At 40.9% G+C, this 22,361-nt stretch overlaps 1 protein-coding gene across 6 annotated transcripts in view; it reads right to left on the bottom strand.

Annotated features, from left to right (window-relative positions):
- Nucleotides 1-20,860, bottom strand: part of LOC106578327 (eukaryotic translation initiation factor 3 subunit C) — a 56,274-nt gene extending 35,414 nt beyond the window's left edge. For all 6 annotated transcript variants that reach the window (XM_014157018.2, XM_014157023.2, XM_014157021.2 and 3 more), the window contains exons 1-5: nt 20,667-20,860; nt 18,078-18,198; nt 17,924-17,989; nt 13,548-13,737; nt 3,035-3,160 (exon numbers count right to left, since the gene is read on the bottom strand). In XM_014157018.2, the coding sequence (XP_014012493.1) occupies nt 3,035-3,160; nt 13,548-13,737; nt 17,924-17,989; nt 18,078-18,178 (483 nt within the window). In that variant the 5' untranslated portion in view covers nt 18,179-18,198; nt 20,667-20,860. The remainder of the gene's footprint in view (nt 1-3,034; nt 3,161-13,547; nt 13,738-17,923; nt 17,990-18,077; nt 18,199-20,666) is intronic.
- Between the last annotated feature and the right edge of the window lie 1,501 nt (nt 20,861-22,361).

Here is a 22,361-nt window from a genome sequence, read left to right as displayed (position 1 = left end):
TAAATAGCCCATCCATCCAACTACCTACCTCATCACCATATTTGTTTTTCTGCTCTTTTGCACACCAGTATTTCTACTTGCACTTCCTAATCTGCACATATATCACTCCAGTGTAAATTGCTAAATGGTAATTACTTCGCCACTATGGCCTATTTATAGCCTTACATCATTTGCACACACTGTATACAGACTTTTCTATTGTGTTATTGACTGTACGTTTGTTTATCCCATGTGTAACTGTTGTCACTGTTGTCGCGCTTTATCTTGGCCAGGTCGCAGTTGTAAATGAGAACTTGTTCTCAACTGGCCTACCTGGTTAAATGAATGGAGCAAAGTACAGAGAGATCCTTGATGAAAACCTCCCCAAGAGCACTCAGGACCTCAGACTGGGGCATAGGTTCACCTAACAGGACAATCACCCTATGCACACAGCCAAGACAACGCAGGAGTGGCTTCGGGACAAGTCTCTGAAAGTCCTTGAGAGGGCCTGGCAGAGCCCAGACTTGAACCCAATCAAACATCTCTGGAAAGACCTGAAAATAGCTGTGCAGCGACGCTCCCCACCCAACCTGACAGCGCTTGATGGGATTTGCAGAAAGGAATGGGAGAAACTCCCCAAATACAGGTGTGCTAAGCTTGTAGCAACATACCCAAGAAGACTCCAGGCTGTAAACGCTGCCAAAAGTGCTTAACCTGTTATGGATAGGGGGCAGTATTTTCACAGCCGGATAAAAAACGTACCCGATTTAATCTGATTATTACTCCTGCCCAGAAACTAGAACATGCATATAATTATTAGCTTTGGATAGAAAACACTCCAAAGTTTCTAAAACTGTTTGAATGGAGTCTGTGAGTATAACAGAACTCATTTGGCAGGCCAAAACCTGAGAAGATTCTGTACAGGAAGTACCCTGTCTGACCATTTCTTGGCCTTCTTTGCCATCTCTATCCATTACAGAGGATCTCTGCTGTTACGTGACACTTCCTACGTCTCCCATGGGCTCTCAGAAGGCGACAAAAAGCTGAATCGTGGCTTTGCAGGCTCTGGCTGAAACAAAGTAGCGCGTTTGGGTAGTGGCTGGTTACAGTACTGTGAGACTCAGGCGCGTGCCCGCGTCGACCGAATGCTTTGTTTTCTTTCCTCTGTTTACCTAAACGCAGATTCCCGGTCGGAATATTATCGCTTTTTTACAAGAAAAATTGCATAAAAATGGATTTAAAACAGCGGTTGACATGCTTCGAAGTACGGTAATGGAATATTTAGAAATCTTTTGTCACGAATTGCGCCATGCTCGTGACCCTTATTTACACTTCGGATAGTGTCTAGAATGCACGAACAAAACGCCGCTATTTGGATATAACGATGGATTATTTTGGACCAAACCAACATTTGTTATTGAAGTAGAAGTCCTGGGAGTGCATTCTGACGAAGACAACAAAGGTAATCAAACTTTTGTAATAGTAAATCGGAGTTTGGTCAGGGCTAAAATTGGTCGGTGTCTAAATGGCTAGCCATGATGGCTGGGCTATCTACTGACAATATTGCAAAATGTGCTTTCACCGAAAAGCTATTTTAAAATGGGCCATATCGAGTGCATAGAGGAGTTCTGTATCTATAATTCTTAAAATAATTGTTATGTTTTTTTGTGAACGTTTATCGTGAGTAATTTAGTAAATTCACCGGATGTTTGCGGGGGGTATGCTAGTTCTGAACGTCACATGCTAATGTAAAAAAGCTGTTTTTTTATATAAATATGAACTTGATTGAACAAAACATGCATGCATTGTATAACATAATGTCCTAGGGTTGTCATCTGATGAAGATCAAAGGTTAGTGCTGCATTTAGCTGTGGTTTTGTTTTTTGTGACATTATATGCTAGCTTGAAAAATGGGTGTCTGATTATTTCTGGCTGGGTACTCTGCTGACATAATGTAATGTTTTGCTTTCGCTGTAAAGCCTTTTTGAAATCGGACAGTGTGGTTAGATTAACGAGAGTCTTGTCTTTAAAATGCTGTAATATAGTCATATGTTTGAAAAATGGAAGTTTTCGGATTTTAGAGGAGTTTGTATTTCGCACCACGCCCATCATTGGATATTGGAGCAGGTGTTCCGCTAGCGGAACGTCTAGATGTAAGAGGTTAAACAAAGTACTGAGTAAAGCGTTTGAATACTTATGTAAATGTGATTTCAGTTTAATACATATGCAAAAATATTGAAAAAACTGTTTCTGCTTTTCATTATGGGGTGTTGTGTGTGTAGATTTAATCAATTTTAGAACAAGGCTGTAACATAAAATGTGGAAAAATACTTTCCGAATGCACTGTATATTGTCTTGAATTCCTCAATTTTTCCAGTCGTAGTCTAGACTACATGCCCATGATCGAAGGCAGGCTGCTGCATTGATTTCAAATAGGTAGCCGATTTGTCAGATAAACAGCCTATACAGCCCAACATGTGTTTTTAACCATACAACTTTACTTAGTGAAGTACGGATATCACAGCAATTCTTCGAATTACCTTTCTACAAACGATCCACTCAATCGCTAAACCACATTTGATTAATTTGAACCACCAACCATGCATTTTGTTTGAACTGTATCAAATCGGCTATAAGCAACAACGATGAAAAAAAAAGAAGAGGAAAAACGGATATAATTCCGAAACACAATCCAGTTTATAAATGTACTAGAATGTTGTTGCATTCATGACATTAGCGCTTTTCATTAATTTGAAACATTTTCAAAAAACAACTGATATTATGGGGTATTGTGTGTAGGCCAGTGACAAAACCTTAATTTAATACAATTTTACTTTAGGCTGTAACACAATATGGAAGAAATCAAGTGGTGTGAATACTTTCTGAAGGCAGTGAATGTAAAAAAAAAAAGTAAAAAAAAGTGCCATAATGAATATCTAGATTCTTCAATGTAGCTTCATATGTGCATTCCTTAGTGGTAAGTGTTATATGCACTGTTTTTTTAAAAACAGCTTCTTAAGAATCTACCATCCTGTGTTGTAGTGAAAAGCCTCACCTCCTTATAGCTGGTGATTTCCGTCTCGTAATCCCGGTTGTACTTCCGGATCTTCTGCCGCAGGGTGCTGAGGGCTTTGGCGTTGTTCTTGTTCATCTTCTTCTTGCCTTCTTTGTCCTCCCAAAGCTGTAGGGAAACATCATGTCTTTAGGGATAGTGTTAAGAGTGCGTCTTCATAAATCACAGCGTTCCGGACATTACTTAACCTGTTAGGGCTAGGGGGCAGTATTTGCACGGCTGGATAAAAAAAATGTACCTGATTTAATCTGGTTACTAATCCTACCCAGTAACTAGAATATGCATATACTTATTATATATGGATAGAAAACACCCTAAAGTTTCTAAAACTGTTTGAATGGTGTCTGTGAGTATAACAGAACTCATTTGGCAGGCAAAACCCTGAGACAGATTCTGACAGGAAGTGGATACCTGATGTGTTGTATTACCTTTAAACCTATGCCATTGAAAAACACAGGGGCTGAGGAATATTTTGGCACTTCCTATTGTTTCCACTAGATGTCACCAGCCTTTACAAAGTGTTTTGAGTCTTCTGGAGGGAGATCTGACCGAACAAGAGCCATGGAACGATGATGGCCCATTAGACACCTGGCGCGCGAGTTCATGTTGGGTACCCTCGTTCCAATACGTTATAAAAGAGAATGCATTCGTCCACCTTGAATATTATTCATGTTCTGGTTAAAAAAGGCCCTAATGATTTATGCTATACAACGTTTGACATGTTTGAACGAACGTAAATATATTTTTTCCCCTCGTTCATGAAGTGAAGTCCGGCGGGCTTAGATCATGTGCTAACAAGACGGAGATTTTTGGACATAAATGAGCTTTTTTCAACAAAACTACATTCGTTATGGACCTGTGATACCTGGAAGTGACATCTGATGAAGAGAATCAAAGGTAATGGATTATTTACATAGTATTTTCGATTTTAGATCTCCCCAACATGGCGGCTAGTCTGTATCGCAACGCGTATTTTTCTGGGCGCAGTGCTCAGATTATTGCAAAGTATGATTTCCCAGTAAGGTTATTTTTAAATCTGGCAAGTTGATTGCGTTCAAGAGATGTAAATCTATAATTCTTTAAATGACAATATAATATTTTACCAATGTTTTCTAATTTTTAATTATTTAATTTGTGGTGCTGACTTGAATGCCGGTTATTGGAGGGAAACGATTTCCTGAACATCAACGCCACAGTAAAACGCTGTTTTTGGATATAAATATGAACTTGATAGAACTAAAAATGCATGCATTGTCTAACAATGTCCTAGGAGTGTCATCTGTTGGAGATTGTAAAAGGTTAGTGCATAATTTTAGCTGATTTTATGGTTTTGGTGACCCTGTCTTTGACTTGACAAAACATTACACACAACTCTTGTAAATGTACTGTCCTAACATACTCTAAATTTATGCTTTCGCCGTAAAACCTTTTTGAAATCGTAAAACGTGGTTAGATTAAGGAGATGTTTATCTTTCAAAGGGTGTAAAATAGTTGTATGTTTGAAAAATTTGAATTTTGACATTTATTTGGATTCAAATTTGCCGCTCTTGAAATGCACCTGCTGTTGATGGAGTGCACCACGGGTGGCACGCTAGCGTCCCACCTAGCCCATAGAGGTTAATGTTTTTTTTTTTTCTTCTTTCTATCGATAACGTCTGTGCATAGTTTTTCTTTTTCATAGTTTGGATAACCTCAAATCAATAGATCAAGGTTCTCTGAAATTTTTGTAAAATGGTTTTTCATACAAATACAACATTTGAACTTGGCAACATAAGGGTCTATCTGCAAACCAATCACAAGCCAGAACAAATACAGATGGACCCCCCATGGGTCCACATCTTGTTTGTTCCTACTAGCACTACACAATGGATTCAAATAATCAAATCTTGAGATGGTTATTTGAATCAGATGTGCAGTGCTAGAGCAAAAACCAAAATGCACATCCATGGTGGGCCCCATGAACAAGTTTGGGAAACAGTGATCTAGGCTAGTAAGCAATAACGGCTGGCAAGCAACAACAAAAAAGCTTAAGTAAATGATGTCATCACATTTACTAATGTATTTGACGATGTGTTCTGACTATCTTGGTAAAGTGTTATTCTATCATTTATGTATTCTAATATGTTCAGTTAAAAAAAATTAAAAAAAATCTAATTCAGAAGTGTCAGAACTTTATGGCTGAACCCAGATTGACATTTGAAAGCCATAAGGTTCTATCTGCGGTTACACCTAGGGCTGTTGCAGTGACCGTATTACCGCCACATCGGCGGTCACGAGTCATGAAGGCAGTCAAATTCCACGTGACCGTTTAGTCGCGGTAATTAGGCTTCTCCAAGGTCTGATGCTGCTGGTCATTAGGAGCCTAGCTTAACTGCCTGGTACACAGCACTCTATAGTCCCTCTAAAATCACTCAATGCGAAACAAACAGTTCATGAGAGCCCATGAGGTCATGTTGCGCAACGTTTCTATAGGCTATGCAATTGCCCGAGAAAACAGTGATGGCCTCTCTTAAAAAGAGGATCCCATCAGCTTTCTATAGGCCAGGCCTACTATATTTATTTCTCAACTTTCCTAATATTAAGCACATTGCTTATCTTTACAACAGGAGTATAGCCTACCTGGCTGGCATGAAAATGAACCACGGAAAAAGCCTCCATTCACTATTTAAGTGCATAGATGACATGCATTTTCTCCCACTTCCCCTGTTTTGAGAAAGGTGCATGATAACGGTCCATTCTAAATAAAAACATTTCACAAATATATTATATGTAAATACGAGATTAAATCAAGAATCGTTTGACGGGTGACAATATTAACCCATCACTTGTGAATGATGCCCAGCATAAAGCAATAAACACGGCCCTTTATTTGCGACAATTTTTTAATTTTTTTATTAATTTAAAAAAAATCATAGTCACACACCTCATGTAGCCTATCCCATAGGCCTATATGTTTTGATGAGGTTTGTATCACAACTAAAGTGGTCAAATAACTTCTTAAAATCAAGCACATTAATCCACTTTACAACAGGTATAGAGCAGTTGTGTAAAGTAAAAGTACAAATACTTTGTTACTGTACTTAAGTCTGTATTTGTCGACTTCTACTTCACTACAAATAAAAAGTACACTTTTACTCTGATACATTTCCCCTAACATCTTCCTTTACTCGCTACAAAATCAATTTGAAGCTCTAAGAAAAAAAAACTGCTGGAAAAAAGATGCAAGCAACGTCGGCGAGTCGGCACACTCATGGGTGAACTTATTTTGCTAGGCAGCAGGCAATGACATGCAAAGTTGATCCAATCCTTATCAGTTTGGGCAAATCCAAGGCTCCTGAAGTTTAAACCCCACCCACCGGGAGCCTGTCACTTGCAAAAAGTAAATCTACTCAGCAGCACTTTGCCCAACTGTGTCCGAAATCGCACAATCATGTCCGACATCACTCTACCACCACCCCTGATGTGTTCGAACACCCATGGCTGTATTTAAAATAAATGTTTTATTTTCTCAGAATGAAGGATTCATCCTACCGGATGAGATGTCTGTTATGTTCACCAAAAGTTCAGGAAATACTAGCGTTCAAGAACTCGCTGTCTAACCTAAAAAAACACATTGAGGTAAGTCTACTGTTAGCTTGCTAGCTAGAATAACGTTAGCATGCTAGCTAACATAAGCTAACCTAAGTAGCCCATATTTGCTAATGCAACAAGCAGCGTTAGTTGATGCTCGCTAATCCTATACCTAAAAAGTTCACTAGCTAGTAGCTAGCTACTTTAGCTGGCTAAAATGTGCCCAGATTCAGAAGCTTTACTAGCTAACGCAATATAACTAAACTGACATGAGCTAACTAGCTAGTTTGTTAAACTGATGAAGTTTTTACCTTGCTAATTACTGTAGACTTAAGTTGACGTAACCTTCTAGCTAGATCAATTAACATAGGTAAGAGTTTGTAACCACCATTTTACAATGATAAAAAAAAATGTTTATAGCTTTAAAATTAGGATCCTACACCTTAAGTATTTGGCGATGGTAGTTAGAGCTAAGTAACTCTTTTCCTTTTCTTATTTCAGAGAAAGCATGTACACCATCTTATTAAGTATGGAGAACTAACGGCAAACACAATATATAGAAAACATGCCCTAAGACTCCTTCCACCATCAAGCAGAGCACATTACTGAAGACAGTGTCTCAAAAATCCATCAACAAAGCTGTGGTGAAGTATGTGGTCCAAGAGCTCCAACCATTCGCTGTTGTAGAACAAGAACCGTTCTGAGTTTGTTCAGGATCTGCAGCCCAACTCAAATATCTTATCAAGGCCCACACTGCGCTTCAGGATTGATGAAGCCTCCAAGGAAATAAAGGTGATGAAAGCCATGAGAGGGGTTGACCACGTCGCCATCGCCACCGACTGCTGGTCTGCAAGATTACGGAGCTTCATTGGTGATACAGCCCACTGGATAAACCCTGATAGTCAACAGATGCTCTGCAGCCCTGGCCTGTAAACGGTTTAGAGGATCGCACACCTTTGATGCGTTTGGCAAGCTCCCTAAACGGCATCATAAAAATCCAAATAACTTCACAGATCGTCATTATAACTTCACAGATCGTCATTATTTCCCATGCTTGTTCAATGAACCATAAACAATTAAATCAACATGCACCTGTGGATCGGTCGTTAAGACACTAACACCTTACAGACAGTAGGCAATTATGGTCACAGTTATGAAAAAGTAGGACACTAAAGAGGCCTTTCTACTGACTCTAAAAAAACACCAAAAGAAAGATGCCTAGGCACCCGGCTCATCTGCGTGAACGTGCCTAAGGCATGCTGCAAGGAGGCATGAGGACTGCAGATGTGGCCAGGGCAATAAATTGCAATGTCTGTACTGTGAGACGCCTAAGACAGCGCTACAGGGAGACAGGACGGAGAGCTGATCGTCCTCGCAGTGGCACACCACATGTAACACCTGCACAGGATCGGTACATCCGAACATCACACCTGTGGGACAGGATGGCAACAATTTCCCGAATTACACCAGGAACGCACAATCCCTCCATCAGTACTCAAACTGTCCGCAATAGGCTGAGAGGCTGGACTGAGGGCTTGCAGGCCTGTTGTAAGGCAGGTCATCACCAGACATCACCCGGCAACAACGTCGCCTATGGGCTCAAACCCACCGCCGCTGGACCAGACAGGACTGGAGAAAAAAAAAGTGGTCTTCACTGACGAGTGTGCGGTTTTGTCTCACCAGGGGTGATGGTGAGATACGCGTTTATCGTCGAAAGAATGAGCGTTACACCGAGGCCTTGTACTCTGGCGCGGGATCGATTTGGAGGGTCCGTCATGGTCTGGGGCGGTGTGTCACAGCATCATCGGACTGAGCTTGTCATTGCAGACAATATCAACGCTGGGCGTTACAGGAAAGACATCCTCCTCCCTCATGTGGTACCCATCCTGCAGGCTCATCCTGACAATGACCCCCCCAGCATGACAATGCCACCAACCATAGTGCTCGTTTGTGCACGATGTCCTGCAAGACAGGAATGTCAGTGTTCTGCCATGGCCAGCGAAGAGCCAGGATCTCAATCCCATTGAGCACGTCTGGGACCTGTTGGATCGGAGGGTGAGGGCTAGGGCCATTACTCCCCAGAACTGTCTGGGAACTTGCAGGTGCATTGGTGGAAGAATGGGGTAACATCTCACAGCAAGAACTGGCTAATCTGGTAGAGTCCATGAGGAGGAGATGCACTGCAGTACTTAATGCAGCTGGTGGCCACACCAGATACTGACTGTTACTTTTGATTTTGACACCCCCCCCGTTTGTTCAGAGACACATTATTCAATTTCTGTTAGTCACATGTCTGTGGAACATGTTCAGTTTGTGTCTCAGTTGTTGAATCTTATTTTCATACAAATATTTACACGTTAAATTTGCGGAAAATAAACGCAGTTGACAGTGAGAGGATGTTTCTTTTTTTGAGTTTATATATACAGTTGAAGTCAGAAGTTTACATACACCTTAGAATAAGGTATGAAATTAAGAATGTGAAATGTCAGAATAATAGTAGGAATAAGTAGGTGTCCAAACTTTTGCGAATTGGTTATTAACTTGTTATGGATAGGGGCAGTATTTTCACGGCCGGATAAAAAAAACGTACCCGATTTAATCTGGTTATTACTCCTGCCCAGAAGAGTCAATTTTCTTCTTTGAGTCTTTGAACGACTCCCGGTCGGAATATTATCGCTATTTTACGAGAGAAATCACATAAAAATTGATTTTAAACAGCGTTTGACATGCCGCGAAGTACGGTAATGGAATATTTTGACATTTTTTGTCACGATACACGTCCGCGCGTCACCCTTCGGATAGTGTCTTGAACGCACGAACAAAATGCCGCTATTTGGATATAACGATGGATTATTTGGAACCAAACCAACATTTGTTGTTGAAGTAGAAGTCCTGGGAGTGCATTCTGACGAAGAACAGCAAAGGTAATCCAATTTTTCTTATAGTAAATCTGAGTTTGGTGAGTACCAAACTTGGTGGGTGTCAAAATAGCTAGCCTGTGATGGCCGGGCTATCTACTCAGAATATTGCAAAATGTGCTTTCACCGAAAAGCTATTTTAAAAATCGGACACCGCGATTGTATAAAGGAGCTCTATCTATAATTCTTAAAATAATCGTTATGTTTTTTGTGAACGTTTATCGTGAGAAATTTAGTAAATTCACCGGAAGTGTTCGGTGGGAATGCTAGTTCTGAACGTCACATGCTAATGTAAAAAGCTGGTTTTTGATATAAATATGTACTCGATTGAACAAAACATGCATGTATTGTATAACATAATGTCCTAGGAGTGTCATCTGATGAAGATCATCAAAGGTTAGTGCTGCATTTAGCTGTGGTTTTGGTTTTTGTGACATATGCTAGCTTGAAAAATGGATGTCTGATTATTTCTGGCTGGGTACTCTGCTGACATAATCTAATGTTTTGCTTTCGTTGTAAAGCCTTTTTGAAATCGGACAGTGTAGTTAGATTAACGAGTGTCTTGTCTTTAAAATGGTGTAAAATAGTCATACGTTTGAGAAATTGAAGTAATAGCATTTCTAAGGTATTTGAATAACGCGCCACGGGATTCCACTGGCTGTTACGTAGGTGGGACGATTTCGTCCCACCTACCCTAGAGAGGTTAACCTGTTGGGGATAGGGGGCAGTATTTGCACGGCCGGATAAAAAAACGTACCCGATTTAATCTGGTTACTACTCCTGCCCAGTAACTAGAATATGCATATAATTGTTTGATTTGGATAGAAAACACCCTAAAGTTTCTAAAACTGTTTGAATGGTGTCTATGAGTTTAACCTGTTAGGGCTAGGGGGCAGTATTGACACGGCTGGATAAAAAACATACCCGATTTAATCTGGTTACCACTCCTACCCAGTAACTAGAATATGCATATACTTATTACATATGGATAGAAAACACCCTAAAGTTTCTAAAACTGTTTGAATGGTGTCTGAGTATAACAGAACTCAAATGGCAGGTCAAAACCTGAGAGATTCCTTTACAGGAAGTGGCCTGTCTGACCATTTCTTGAACTTCTTTTCCATCTCTATCTTTTACTAAGGATCTCTGCTCTAACGTGACACTTCCCACGTCGTCCATAGGCGCTCAGAGCCCGGGAAAAAACAGAATGTCGTCATTCCAGCCCCAGGCTGAAACACATTATCGCCTTTCTCAAGTGGCCGATCAAGGGACTCTGGGCTTATGCGCGTGACCCGACCGCCCCGCCTTTGTGATTTTTTCCTCTGTTTGCCGAAAAGGAGATTCCCTGTCGGAATATTATCGCTTTTATACGAGAAAAATGGCGTAAAAATTGATTTTAAACAGCGGTTGACATGCTTCGAAGTACGGTAATGGAATATTTAGAATTTTATTGTCACGAATTGCGCCATGCGCGCGACACTTCTTTACCATTTCGGATAGTGTCTGGAACGCACGAACAAAACGCCGCTATTCGGATATAACGATGGATTATTTTGGACCAAACCAACATTTGTTATTGAAGTAGCAGTCCTGGGTGTGCATTCTGACGAAGACAACAAAAGGTAATGAAACTTTTATAATAGTAAATATGATTATGGTGAGTGCTAAACTTGCCGGGTGTCTAAATAGCGAGCCCGTGATGCCTGGGCTATGTACTTAGAATATTGCAAAATGTGCTTTCACCAAAAAGCTATTTTAAAATCGGACATAGAGTGCATAGAGGAGGTCTGTATCTATAATTCTTAAAATAATTGTTATGCTTTTTGTGAACGTTTATCGTGAGTAATTTAGTAAAATGTTAGCGAATTCCCCGGAAGTTTGCGGGGGGTATGCTAGTTCTGAACGTCACATGCTAATGTAAAAAGCTGGTTTTTGATATAAATATGAACTTGATTGAACAAAACATGCATGTATTGTATAACATAATGTCCTAGGGTTGTCATCTGATGAAGATCATCAAAGGTGAGTGCTGCATTTAGCTGTCTTCTGGGTTTTGGTGACATTATATGCTGGCTTGAAAAATGGGTGTCTGATTATTTCTGGCTTGGTACCCTGCTGACATAATCTAATGTTTTGCTTTCGTTGTAAAGCCTTTTTGAAATCGGACAGCGTGGTTAGATTAACGAGAGTCTTGTCTTTAAATAGCTGTAAATTAGTCATATGTTTGAGAAATTGAAGTAATAGGATTTTTAAGGTTTTGAAAATCGCGCCACAGGCTGCAAGTGGCTGTTACGTAGGTGGGACGAATTCGTCCCGCCTAGCCCAGAGAGGATAACAGAACTCATATGGCAGTCAAAACCCTGAGACAAATCCTGACAGGAAACTGAAATCTGATGTGTGGATATCACTTCAAACATTTGCCATTGAAACACACAGGGGCTTATGAATCATTTAGCACTTCCTAAGGCTTCTACTAGATGTCCCCAGTCTTTACAAAGTGGTTTGAGTCTCCTACTATCAAAACTGACTGAAAGAGTGGCTGTGGAATGTGGTCACAGGTGGAGGGCCATTTACCATTATGACGCGGCCGCCCATGGCTACCCTCCCCTTTCGAAACGTTTTGAAAGACAATGCAAACGTCCCCATGGAATATTATTAAAGCTCTAAAGATTTATGTTATACAACGTTTGAACGAACTTAAATATATTTTTTTTGTACATTCGTGACAACAAGTCCTACTCAGCACGGTACATTTTCAGTAGCCTTCGGAGCGCGCTAACAATTGGGACATAAATGATTAACTTTTTCGAACAAAACTACATTTGTTATGGACCTGGGATTCCTGGAAGTGCTTTCTGATAAAGAATCAAAGGTACGGTTTTATTTACAATAGTATTTTTGATGGTTGATCGTTCCAAGATGGCCCCAACATGTATAGCCTAGCCTATTTTGCTGGGTATAGCACGTCGTTTATTGCAAAGTGTGATTTCCCAGTAAAGTTATTTTTAAATCTGGCAAAGCAGTGGCATTCAAGACATGTTAATCTATAAGTCTTTGAATGACAATATTACATTTTAACAATGTTTTCAAACAGTAATTTTGTAAATTGTAGCGCTGATTCATCGGAAGCATTTGAGGGAAAAGATTTTCTGAATGTCACGCGCCGATGTAAAATGCTGTTTTTATATATAAATATGAACTTTATCGAACAAGAAATGCATGTATTGTGTAACATGATGTCCTTGGATTGTCATCTGATGAAGATTGTCAAAGGTTAGTGCTGCATTTAGCTGTGTTTTGGGTATTTGTGATGCATCTAGTTGCTTTGAAAATGGCTGTGTGATTATTTCTGGCTGGGTTCTCTCCTAACAATCTAATGTTTTGCTTTTGCTGTAAAGCCTTTTTGAAATCGGACAACGTGGTTCGATTCAGGAGAGGTGTATCTAAAACGGTGTAAAATAGTCATATGTTTGAGAAATTGAAGTTATAGCATTTATGAGGTTTTGCATTTCGCGCGATTCCACTGGCTGTTGATTTAGGGTGGGACGCGTCCCACTGGCCCAGACAGGTTAACCAAATACATTTAAACTCAGTTTTTCACCATTCCTGACATTTAATCCTGGTAAAAAAATCCCTGTCTAAGGTCAGTTAGGATCACCACTTTATTTCAAGGTGTATATGTAAACTTCCCACTTCAAATGTTTTTGCTTGACAATCACCGGCTGACAATTTTGTGACCGGCACAGCCCTAGTTGCAACCCCCCCCCAAAAAACTGATTTACAAAACATCTCAGGATTTTACCACTCTGCACTTTAGGTACCTTTAAGGTGAGACCCTTAAATGGGTTATGAAAGAAAAATCCACTACAAAACAATTCTGAGATCTGAAAACTGATGTTCAATATCTCAGAAATATGCTTTTCGCTAGAACCTTATAGTCCCAAGATGTCACAGGCTGACATTCGAGCAGTTTCACATGCAGAAAAGTGTGAACTGTGGAGGTTTACCTGATTCAAATAGTCTTCCAGGTCGGCCAGAAGACGGATGTAGAAGGGGGGTACCCCTTCCTTGTCCACTATAGTCTTGCTTTTGAGGAATGCTCGACATAGCTGCTCAAACTCCTCCAGACACTTGGACATGTCTCGGATCTTCATGGCGTTGCGGATCGTCTTGATCAGGTTTGTCAGCTCCTCAAACCTGGGATATAAGAATTGGTTAGATGGCATAGTCCAGAGTAGGCATACTAACAACACATACTGTCTGAGGCAGTCCAGTCAAAGGACACTAGTCTGGTCCCAGATACAGTACCAGTCAAAAGTTACGACACACCTACTCATTCAATGGTTTTTATTTTTACTACTTTCTACATTGTAGAATAATAGTAAAGACAGCAAAACAAATGATAGTGGAACTAAGCGCAAACCAGATGGGATATCGCTGCAAAATGCTGTGGAAGCCATGCTAATTAAGTGTTCCTTGAATTCTAAATAAATCTAAGTTCCTGAAATGTTCCGCATTGACTGACCTTCATGTGTTAAAGTAATGATAGACTGTTTCTCTTTGCTTATTTGAGCTGTTCTTGCCATAATAATATGGACTCGGGATTTTACCAAACAGGGCTATCTTCTATATACTACCCCTACCTTGTCACAACACAACGAATTGGCTCAAACACATTACAAATGCCACAAATGAACTTTTAACAAGGCACACCAGTTAATTGAAATGCATTCCTGGTGACTACCTCATGAAGCTGGTTGAGAGAATGCCAAGAGTGTGCAAAGCTGTCATCAAGGCAAAGGGTGGCTACTTTGAAGCATCTCAAATACAAAACATATTTGGGTTTGTTGAACACTTTTTTTCGTTACATGATTCTATCCGAGTTATTTCATTATTAATCAATGTAGAAAACAGGAAAAATAAAGCAAAACCCTGGAATGAGTAGGTGTCCAAACCTTTGACTGGTACTGTATGTTTATGCTGTACAGCCAAGTCCTATGGGTGGTAGCCTGGTCCCAGATCTGTTATGCCTAGGGTTGCACATTTGGGGAATATTCAGAGGTGGAACCCTTCCATGGGAATTAATGGGAGTATGCTAATTAATATTAATACCATTTAAATGTAATGTTTTTTGCATTGGATATATTTACCATATCACATGGAGACAGAAACCTTTTACCTTATAAGTAGAAAATTGCAAATGATTAAATCCTTCCATTAGAAATAAAAAAACTATTTAGTTATGAATTGAACTTTAATTAAATGAGTTTACTCTTCACATGGGATGACTTCACTGAACAACAAAAGGGAATATTGAATGATCCCCAATGAGCCATCGCATCTCCCAAAAACATTTAACATACATCTGTAAAATGATAGTCTAGAAACTAAAGCTTTGGTTGTCTTCCTCTCAGGCTTCCATGTCTTCTCCTCAATGTCCACCTCTTGAACATCGGACTCTGAGGCCTCATCTTCACTGTCACTTTCCAACCTTGTTGAGGATGGCTCGTTGTCAGGCTCAAAAAGCCTCAAATTTGCCCGGATGGCCACCAGTTTTTCAACCCTTGTATTGGTCAGCCTGTTGCGTGCTTTGGTGTGTGGGTGTGTGTGTGTTCCCAAACAAGGACCATTTGCGCTCTGAAGTGGCTGATGTTGGTGGGATTTGGAGGATGATGGAGGCAACAGGGGAAAGAGCCTCAGATCCACAAAGTCCCTTCCACCAGGTGGCTGATGAGATATGTTGGCACAACCACTATCCATATTGCATCTCCATCCCAAAGCCCTTGCTTGGAAGTGTACTTCGACTGCCAAGAACCTTGCCCTCATCCAGGCTAAGGTGGCGAGACATGGTAGTGATGACACCATAGGCCTTGTTGATCTCTGCAACAGACGGGACACTCTTGCCAGCATACTTGGGGTCCAACATGTACACTGCGGCGTGTATGGGTATCAGGCAGAAGTCTTCACTTTTGACACATTTCAGAACTGCAGTTTCCTTTGCTGGGAGCAAAAGTGAAGTGGGCAGGGCAGTACAGATTTCTTCTCTTACGTCTGCAAGCAGAGTCTGAACATCAGACAGGATGGCATTGTCTCCCTCAATACGTGCTATGGCTACTGCTATAGGTTTCAGGAGTTTCAGGCCGCATAACTTTCGCTCCCAAAATACATCATCCAGGAGGACACTTGATGGGGGTATCCATATAAGCAGACTGATATGGCCATTTCTTGGAGAGACTCCTTCCCCTCCAGGAGACTGTCAAACATGACGACAACACCACCACCCCCCCAACGGGTGTTGCTGGGCAGCTTCAATGTGGTGCTCTTATTCTTCTCACTTTGCTTGGTGAGGTAGATTGCTGCTATAACTTGATGACCCTTCAAATACCTAACCATTTCCTTGGCTCTCTTGTAGAGTTTGTTTTCAATGACATGATGTCCTTGAGGAACAGATTCAACGCATGAGCAGCACAGCCAATGGGTGTGATGTGAGGGTAGGACTCCTCCACTTTAGACCAAGCAGCCTTCATGTTCGCAGCATTGTCTGTCACCAGTGCAAATACCTTCTGTGGTCCAAGGTCATTGAGGACTGCCTTCAGCTCATCTGCAATGTAGAGACCAGTGTGTCTGTTGCCCCGTGTGTCTGTGCTCTTGTAGAATACTGGTTGAGGGGTGGAGATGTAGTTAATTATTCCTTGCCCACTAACATTCAACCACCCATCAGAGAGGATTGCAATAGTCTGCTTTCTCTAATGATTAGCTTGACCTTCACTTGAACTCTGCATCCAGCAAATGAGTAGATAAAGCGTCTGGTTGGAGGGGTGTATGCTGGGAGAAGAACATTCAGAAATATCTTCCAATACACATTGCCTGTGAGCATCAGAGGTGAACCAGTTGCATAGACAGCTCGAGCCAGACATCCATCAGCATTTCTCTGACTACCTTCCTCCATTGAGTAAAAAAAACATCTGATTCCAGGAGGACCATGAGCTGTTGGCTATCGATAAGGTGTCCGATTCCTCAAATAGAAGTAGAAGGACTTATGTCAGAAGTTGCTTGTTGTGAGCGCTGAGGGAACTTTATGCACTTGGCCAGATGATTCTGCATCTTTATTGCATTCTTCACATATGATTTGGTACAGTATTGGCAAATGTACAGAGGTTTTCCTTCTACATTAGCTGCAGTGAAATGTCTCCACACATCAGATCGTGCCCGTGGCATTTTCCTGTAAAGATTAGAAAAATAATTTTAAAAAGAACCCAAATACAATTCCATGTACAGATAAATAGTTACGCAGTTAGATTAAACAACTTCTTTGTAAGATAAATGTTTTAAAAATGAAACATGTATGGAAACAGGTGAATTAACACTGCTCAGTTAACAGGCTCAAGCAAGCTAAAACCCACATGGTAGCAAAAACTAACTAGCAGAAATTGCTAACAAGTTAGAAATTATTTAAACACTTTGCTGTAGGCTACTATTTACTAGTTCACAAATACAATCATGCATGTCATATAAAATATATTCACCCCACCCAGTAATGTAATCATAACTTACCAGAAAGCATGTAGTCCTTGGCTCAGACAGTGTAGTAGTGTGGGCTCAATAGCATCTCATGAATGTGCAAGATCTTGAGAATCAGCTGTACATATGATGGAAGATTACACTCCACATCCCCATATTGTTAATGGTTTATTTTTTTTTGCACCCCAGTATCTCTACTTGCACATCATCATCTCCACATCTATCACTCCAGTGTTAATGCTAAATTGTAATTATTTCACCTCTATGGCCTATTTATTGCCTTACCTCCCTAATCTTACTACATTTGCACACACTGTACATAGATTCTTCCTACTGTGTTATTGACTGTACGTTTGTTTATCCCATGTGTAACTCTTTTGTTTTTGTCGCACTGCTTTGATTTATCTTGGCCAGGTCGCAGTTGTAAATGAGAACTTGTTCTCAACTGGTCTACCTGGTTAAATAAAGGTGATTTATTTTTTTTATTATTAAAATGGAAGAATGCACTGTGCATGCAGAGGGTTGCAGTTCCATTGAATTGGGGATAGTTCAACCACAATATGCCACAAGACCTAGAATTGCCTTGTGTATCCCACAAAAAAGGGTCACTGTTATAAGATCACTTTTGATGAATTTAAGCAAAATTCCCCAAATTCCCGGGCTTAACTTCCCATGGAAAATTTCCAAGAAAGTTTCCAACCCGTCGCAACCCTAGTTATGCCTATGCTGTATTGCCAACTCCTATGATGGTTGATATCCAAAGGGCATAATAACTACCACAGGAGCTGGCTGTACAGCACAACTAGATCAGGGACAAGGCTAAGATTGTTCTTTGGATCATGAAGTAGAGTAAATTCCTGACCTCTTGTCCTTGGCACTGCGCACCACTCTCTTGGTGTCCTCCTCATCGTCACTAAGTAGCAATGACCTACAGGGACCAAATGTGGAAAAGTGAGAGAGCTGTAGAAACAAAAGTTAGTGTGACTGAGGTTTTGACGAGAGAAAGTAGTACTGACTGCTTGGTGAAAGTAGTTCCAGGTGCTTTAGGGGTGATCTCGTCAGCCGACGAGGAGGATTCAGACTCACTGTCGGACCCGGTGGCAAAGAAACGTGACATTGCTTAAGGCTGCCGTCAATCTGTGGAAGTGGAATCATGATATCTTACAATGAGGTTCAAACATCTGGTGTGAAGGAGCAACATGAAATTACAGATAACATTTTGGTTTTTGTACTATTCTAGAATCAACTTCCCTGACTACATACTGTATTTATCTGTAGAAATTCCATGTCAGATGTAGGCCTACATGCAACTGGAAAGCTAACACGTACCAGTTGAACCAGAAAAATAAGTGGAAATCCCTACATCATTATTGAAATGATGCAGCTGGCTAGCTAGATTGTTGGCCAGTAGATGTTAAAGTTTGTCTCATGGCACAAGACTAATAGCTAGTTAGCTAGCAATTTAGCTAACACTTGCCCTGGCTCCTTTAGAATGTTATAGTGTCATTTAAATGCTTCATAATGCTCAGTTTAGACAATCAGTTGTATAGTATTTTTATTAATATTCCCACATTTACTGGATTGGTTGAACAGTGCAGAAGAGAACCTCCCAACATTTAATTTCAGGTGTTTCTTTTACGCTTGCTAGGTTAGGTTAATGGGGGGCTAACATGGCTGCCACAATGTTGTAGTGTCATGTAAATGCATCAATGCAGAAACCCAATTGACAACTCTAAATACATAGCTACAGGTTGTCTTACAGATCAAGACAGGTGAGTGTCATGACATTCTGCACTTTGGAGTGGACCCACTCATCTCAATGAATGAGAGAAAACCGATGAATGGCGTTGTGTGGTTTACTGATGTCAACGTTGTGAACAGAGTGCCCCATGGTGGCTTTAAGGTTATGGTATGGGCAGGCATAAGCTACGGACAACAAACACAATTGCATTTTACTGATGGCAATACTGTGAAAAGATCATGAGGGCCATTTTAGTGCCATTCATCCTCCTCCATCACCTCATGTTTCAACATGTTAATGCACGGCCCCATGTCACAGGGATCTGTACACAACTCCTGGAAGCTGAAAATATCCCAGTTGTTCCATGGCCTGCATTCTCACCAGACATGCCATCCATTGAGCATGTTTGGAGATGCTCTGGATCGGCATTAACGACAGCGTGGTCCAGTTCCTGCCAATATCCAGAAACTTCGCACAGCCATTGAAGAGTGGAACATCCCACAGGCCACAATAAACAACCTAATCAACTCTATGCAAAGGAGATGTGTCGCACTGCTTGAGGCAAATGCTGGTCACACTAGATTGTGACTTGTTTTCTGGCCCACGGCCCTACCCTTTTTAAGGTATCTGTGACCAACATATGCATGTCTGTATTCCCAGTCATGTAAAACCCATAGATTAGGGCCTATTACATTTATTTCAATTGACCGATTTCCTTTTATTAATCGTAACTCAGTAAAATCTTAAATTGTTGCATTGATATTTCTGTTCAGTATAGAATTTGTTTTATTTGTTCTACCAGTTATCACCATGTTCAATGTTTAAAAAAAATTAAGCACAGTGGTTATTCTGTGACTTTAGTTAATAAGCATATTTTTTATTGCCATGGTATCGTTTTGTATTGAGTACCGTTTTGGTATTGAGTATCGAAGTCAAAAATGTAGTATCGGGACAACACTAATAGAGAGGACTCACAGACATAACACATTTTAGAATGGACACAGCAATTGGGGCCTTCCACCATTTTAAAAGTAGTCAACTGGTTGGGGATTCCTATGAGTCGAGATCAAAACAGCCAATGAAGAAAACTCACTACTTTTAAATGGAGATGGCCTTGATCACACGTATCTGCCCTCTCATTGGCTAGAATGGCCCCACCTGAACTCGCCTCCTCCCGTATGCCTTCCATCTTTGAGGACATGCATTTCCATTGTTAGAGCTATCACTCGAATATTTTGTAAATCTAGAATCTTTGGATTAGATTTGAAATACACAATATGGTGGCGTACACATTGTTAGATTACTTCATGGGGAAAAACTGTTTTAATAACGGAGCATTTTCTAAATTCCAACGTACCATCTGCAACTGGACATTTTAGAAGAAATGTTTGGCCGAATCGAGAACTTAGATACTAGAAAAATACTAGGTTTGTTGTAAAAAAATATCTGGCCTAGTTTTGGATGGGCAAACTCCCAGCAGTAATGGATACCAAATCTTTGGTTAAAAAAATAATAATCACATTATCGGGTATAAGAATCTGCAGCTGGCTATAAATACATGGCTCTGGGCACGATCATCTATTATTGGCAGAGTAAGGCTGCCTATTAGTTAATTCAGAAACTAGTTAGCAAGTAAACTAACCATTGGTTTCACATATCCTCGCACTGTGAAATGGTAAAGGGTAGGACAGCTAGCGAACAACATCAAATAAACAGTGAACGCTTCCTTTTCAAGGCAACAACGACGACCCGCTAGCTAGTGTGCTGCTGACGCATTACTACTAGGCCCAGACATGCCTAGACAAAACGTTACCAGCAAATGTAAATTAAACACAGCTCCAACTAATCATTACAAGGGCCTCACCTATGTCCAGGAAAAATCTTCTGTTGTGTGTCTGATCACTTGGGAATGATTTCTACTCCACCTTTGCAATTTTACGGGTACAGCACTCGAGTGCAAAACCTCTTTCAGGCACTGGCTTCAGGAAAGAGGTATAACGTGGTTCCAGGGACGTGACGTCACTTCCTCTTCTTCTTCAGTGGGGTTTATCGGCGATTGGCATCCAACGTTATGGTGCATTACCGCCACCAACTGTACTGGAGTGTGGGCCAGAGACAGAGAAACTAAATGATAACAAAATATTTTAGACTATATCTGATCACGTTCTAATCAATAAACGAATTTACTGTTTCCCCTTCTCCCTCATACTAGATCTCAACCTCTCTCGTTCCCTCTGATACTGCCCACACTGTAGCAATACAAGCTCCACAGTCTGTTTCCTGGAAATAATCACACTTTACTGTTGAATGCTTTACTATCACATTTAACCCTCCTGCTGTATTCTGGTTGAATTGGACCGATTTACAAGTTTTCTCTCTGAAAAATGTAGTTCATTTAATCTGATTCTCATAAGGTTCCATGACTTTGTCCACACAGGGCATCTGATTTTCATAAAATGTTGGGTTTTCTTTAACTTTTGTACACCTGTGGTGTTCCTGGTCAAAAATGACCGGTCATTAGAAATGAATGGGTGAGACTACAATTAGTGTAGCTTAACTTCCAACAGTATGGGCATCATCTCAGCCGTATATACAGCCAGATGATCTGTAATATGTTTCCTGATTGCCACCCCACATTCCTGCACTTCAAATACTGACCCAGTACATCCTGTCCTTGCATCTTTTGAACTATCTGTGTAAAAGGCCATAAAATCCTGATACACAGTATCCAGACGTCTCTTAAAAAAATCAGATGGATCAACACCCTCCCTATCTTTCTTTAGTCTCTCCAACACTTATAAATCAAATCAAATGTTATTGGTCACATACACATGGTTAGCAGATGTTATTATTGCGAGTGTAGCGAAGTGGCCAATGATTTCAAGTCTGTATATAGGCAGCAGCCTCTCTGTGTTAGTGATGGCTGTTTAACAGTCTGATGGCCTTGAGATAGAAGCTGTTTTTCTGTCTCTCGGTCCCAGATTTGATGCACCTGTACTGACCTCGCCTTCTGGATGTTAGCGGGGTGAACAGGCAATGGCTCGGGTGGTTATTGTCCTTGATGATCTTTTTGGCCTTCCTGTGACATCGAGTGCTGTAGGTGTACTGGAGGGCAGGTAGTTTGCCCCCGGTGATGCGTTGGGCAGACCTCACTACCCTCTGGACAGTCTTGAGGTTGTGGGCGGTGCAGTTGCCGTACCAGGGGGTGATACAGCCTGACAGGATGCTGCTCTCAATTGTGCATCTGTAAAGGTTTGTGAGGGTTTTAGGTGACAAGCCAAATTTCTTCAGCCTCCTGAGGTTGAAGAGGCGCTGTTGCGCCTTCTTCACCACACTGTCTGTGTGGGTGAACCATTTCAGTTTGTCAGTGATGTGTACGCTGAGGAACTTAAAACTTTCCACCTTCTCCACTTCTGTCCTGTCAATGTGGATAGGGGGGTGCTCCCTCTGCTGTTTCCTGAAGTCCACGATCATCTCCTTTGTTTTGTTGAAGTTGAGTGAGAGGTTGTTTTCCAGACACCACACTCCGAGTGCCCTCATTTCCTCCCTGTAGGCTGTC

The sequence above is a fragment of the Salmo salar genome, chromosome ssa19 (assembly GCF_905237065.1).
Source record: "Salmo salar chromosome ssa19, Ssal_v3.1, whole genome shotgun sequence".
Lineage (NCBI taxonomy): Eukaryota > Metazoa > Chordata > Actinopteri > Salmoniformes > Salmonidae > Salmo > Salmo salar.
Note: the sequence above shows the minus strand (reverse complement) of the source record. Positions and strands in the feature narration are given on the sequence as shown.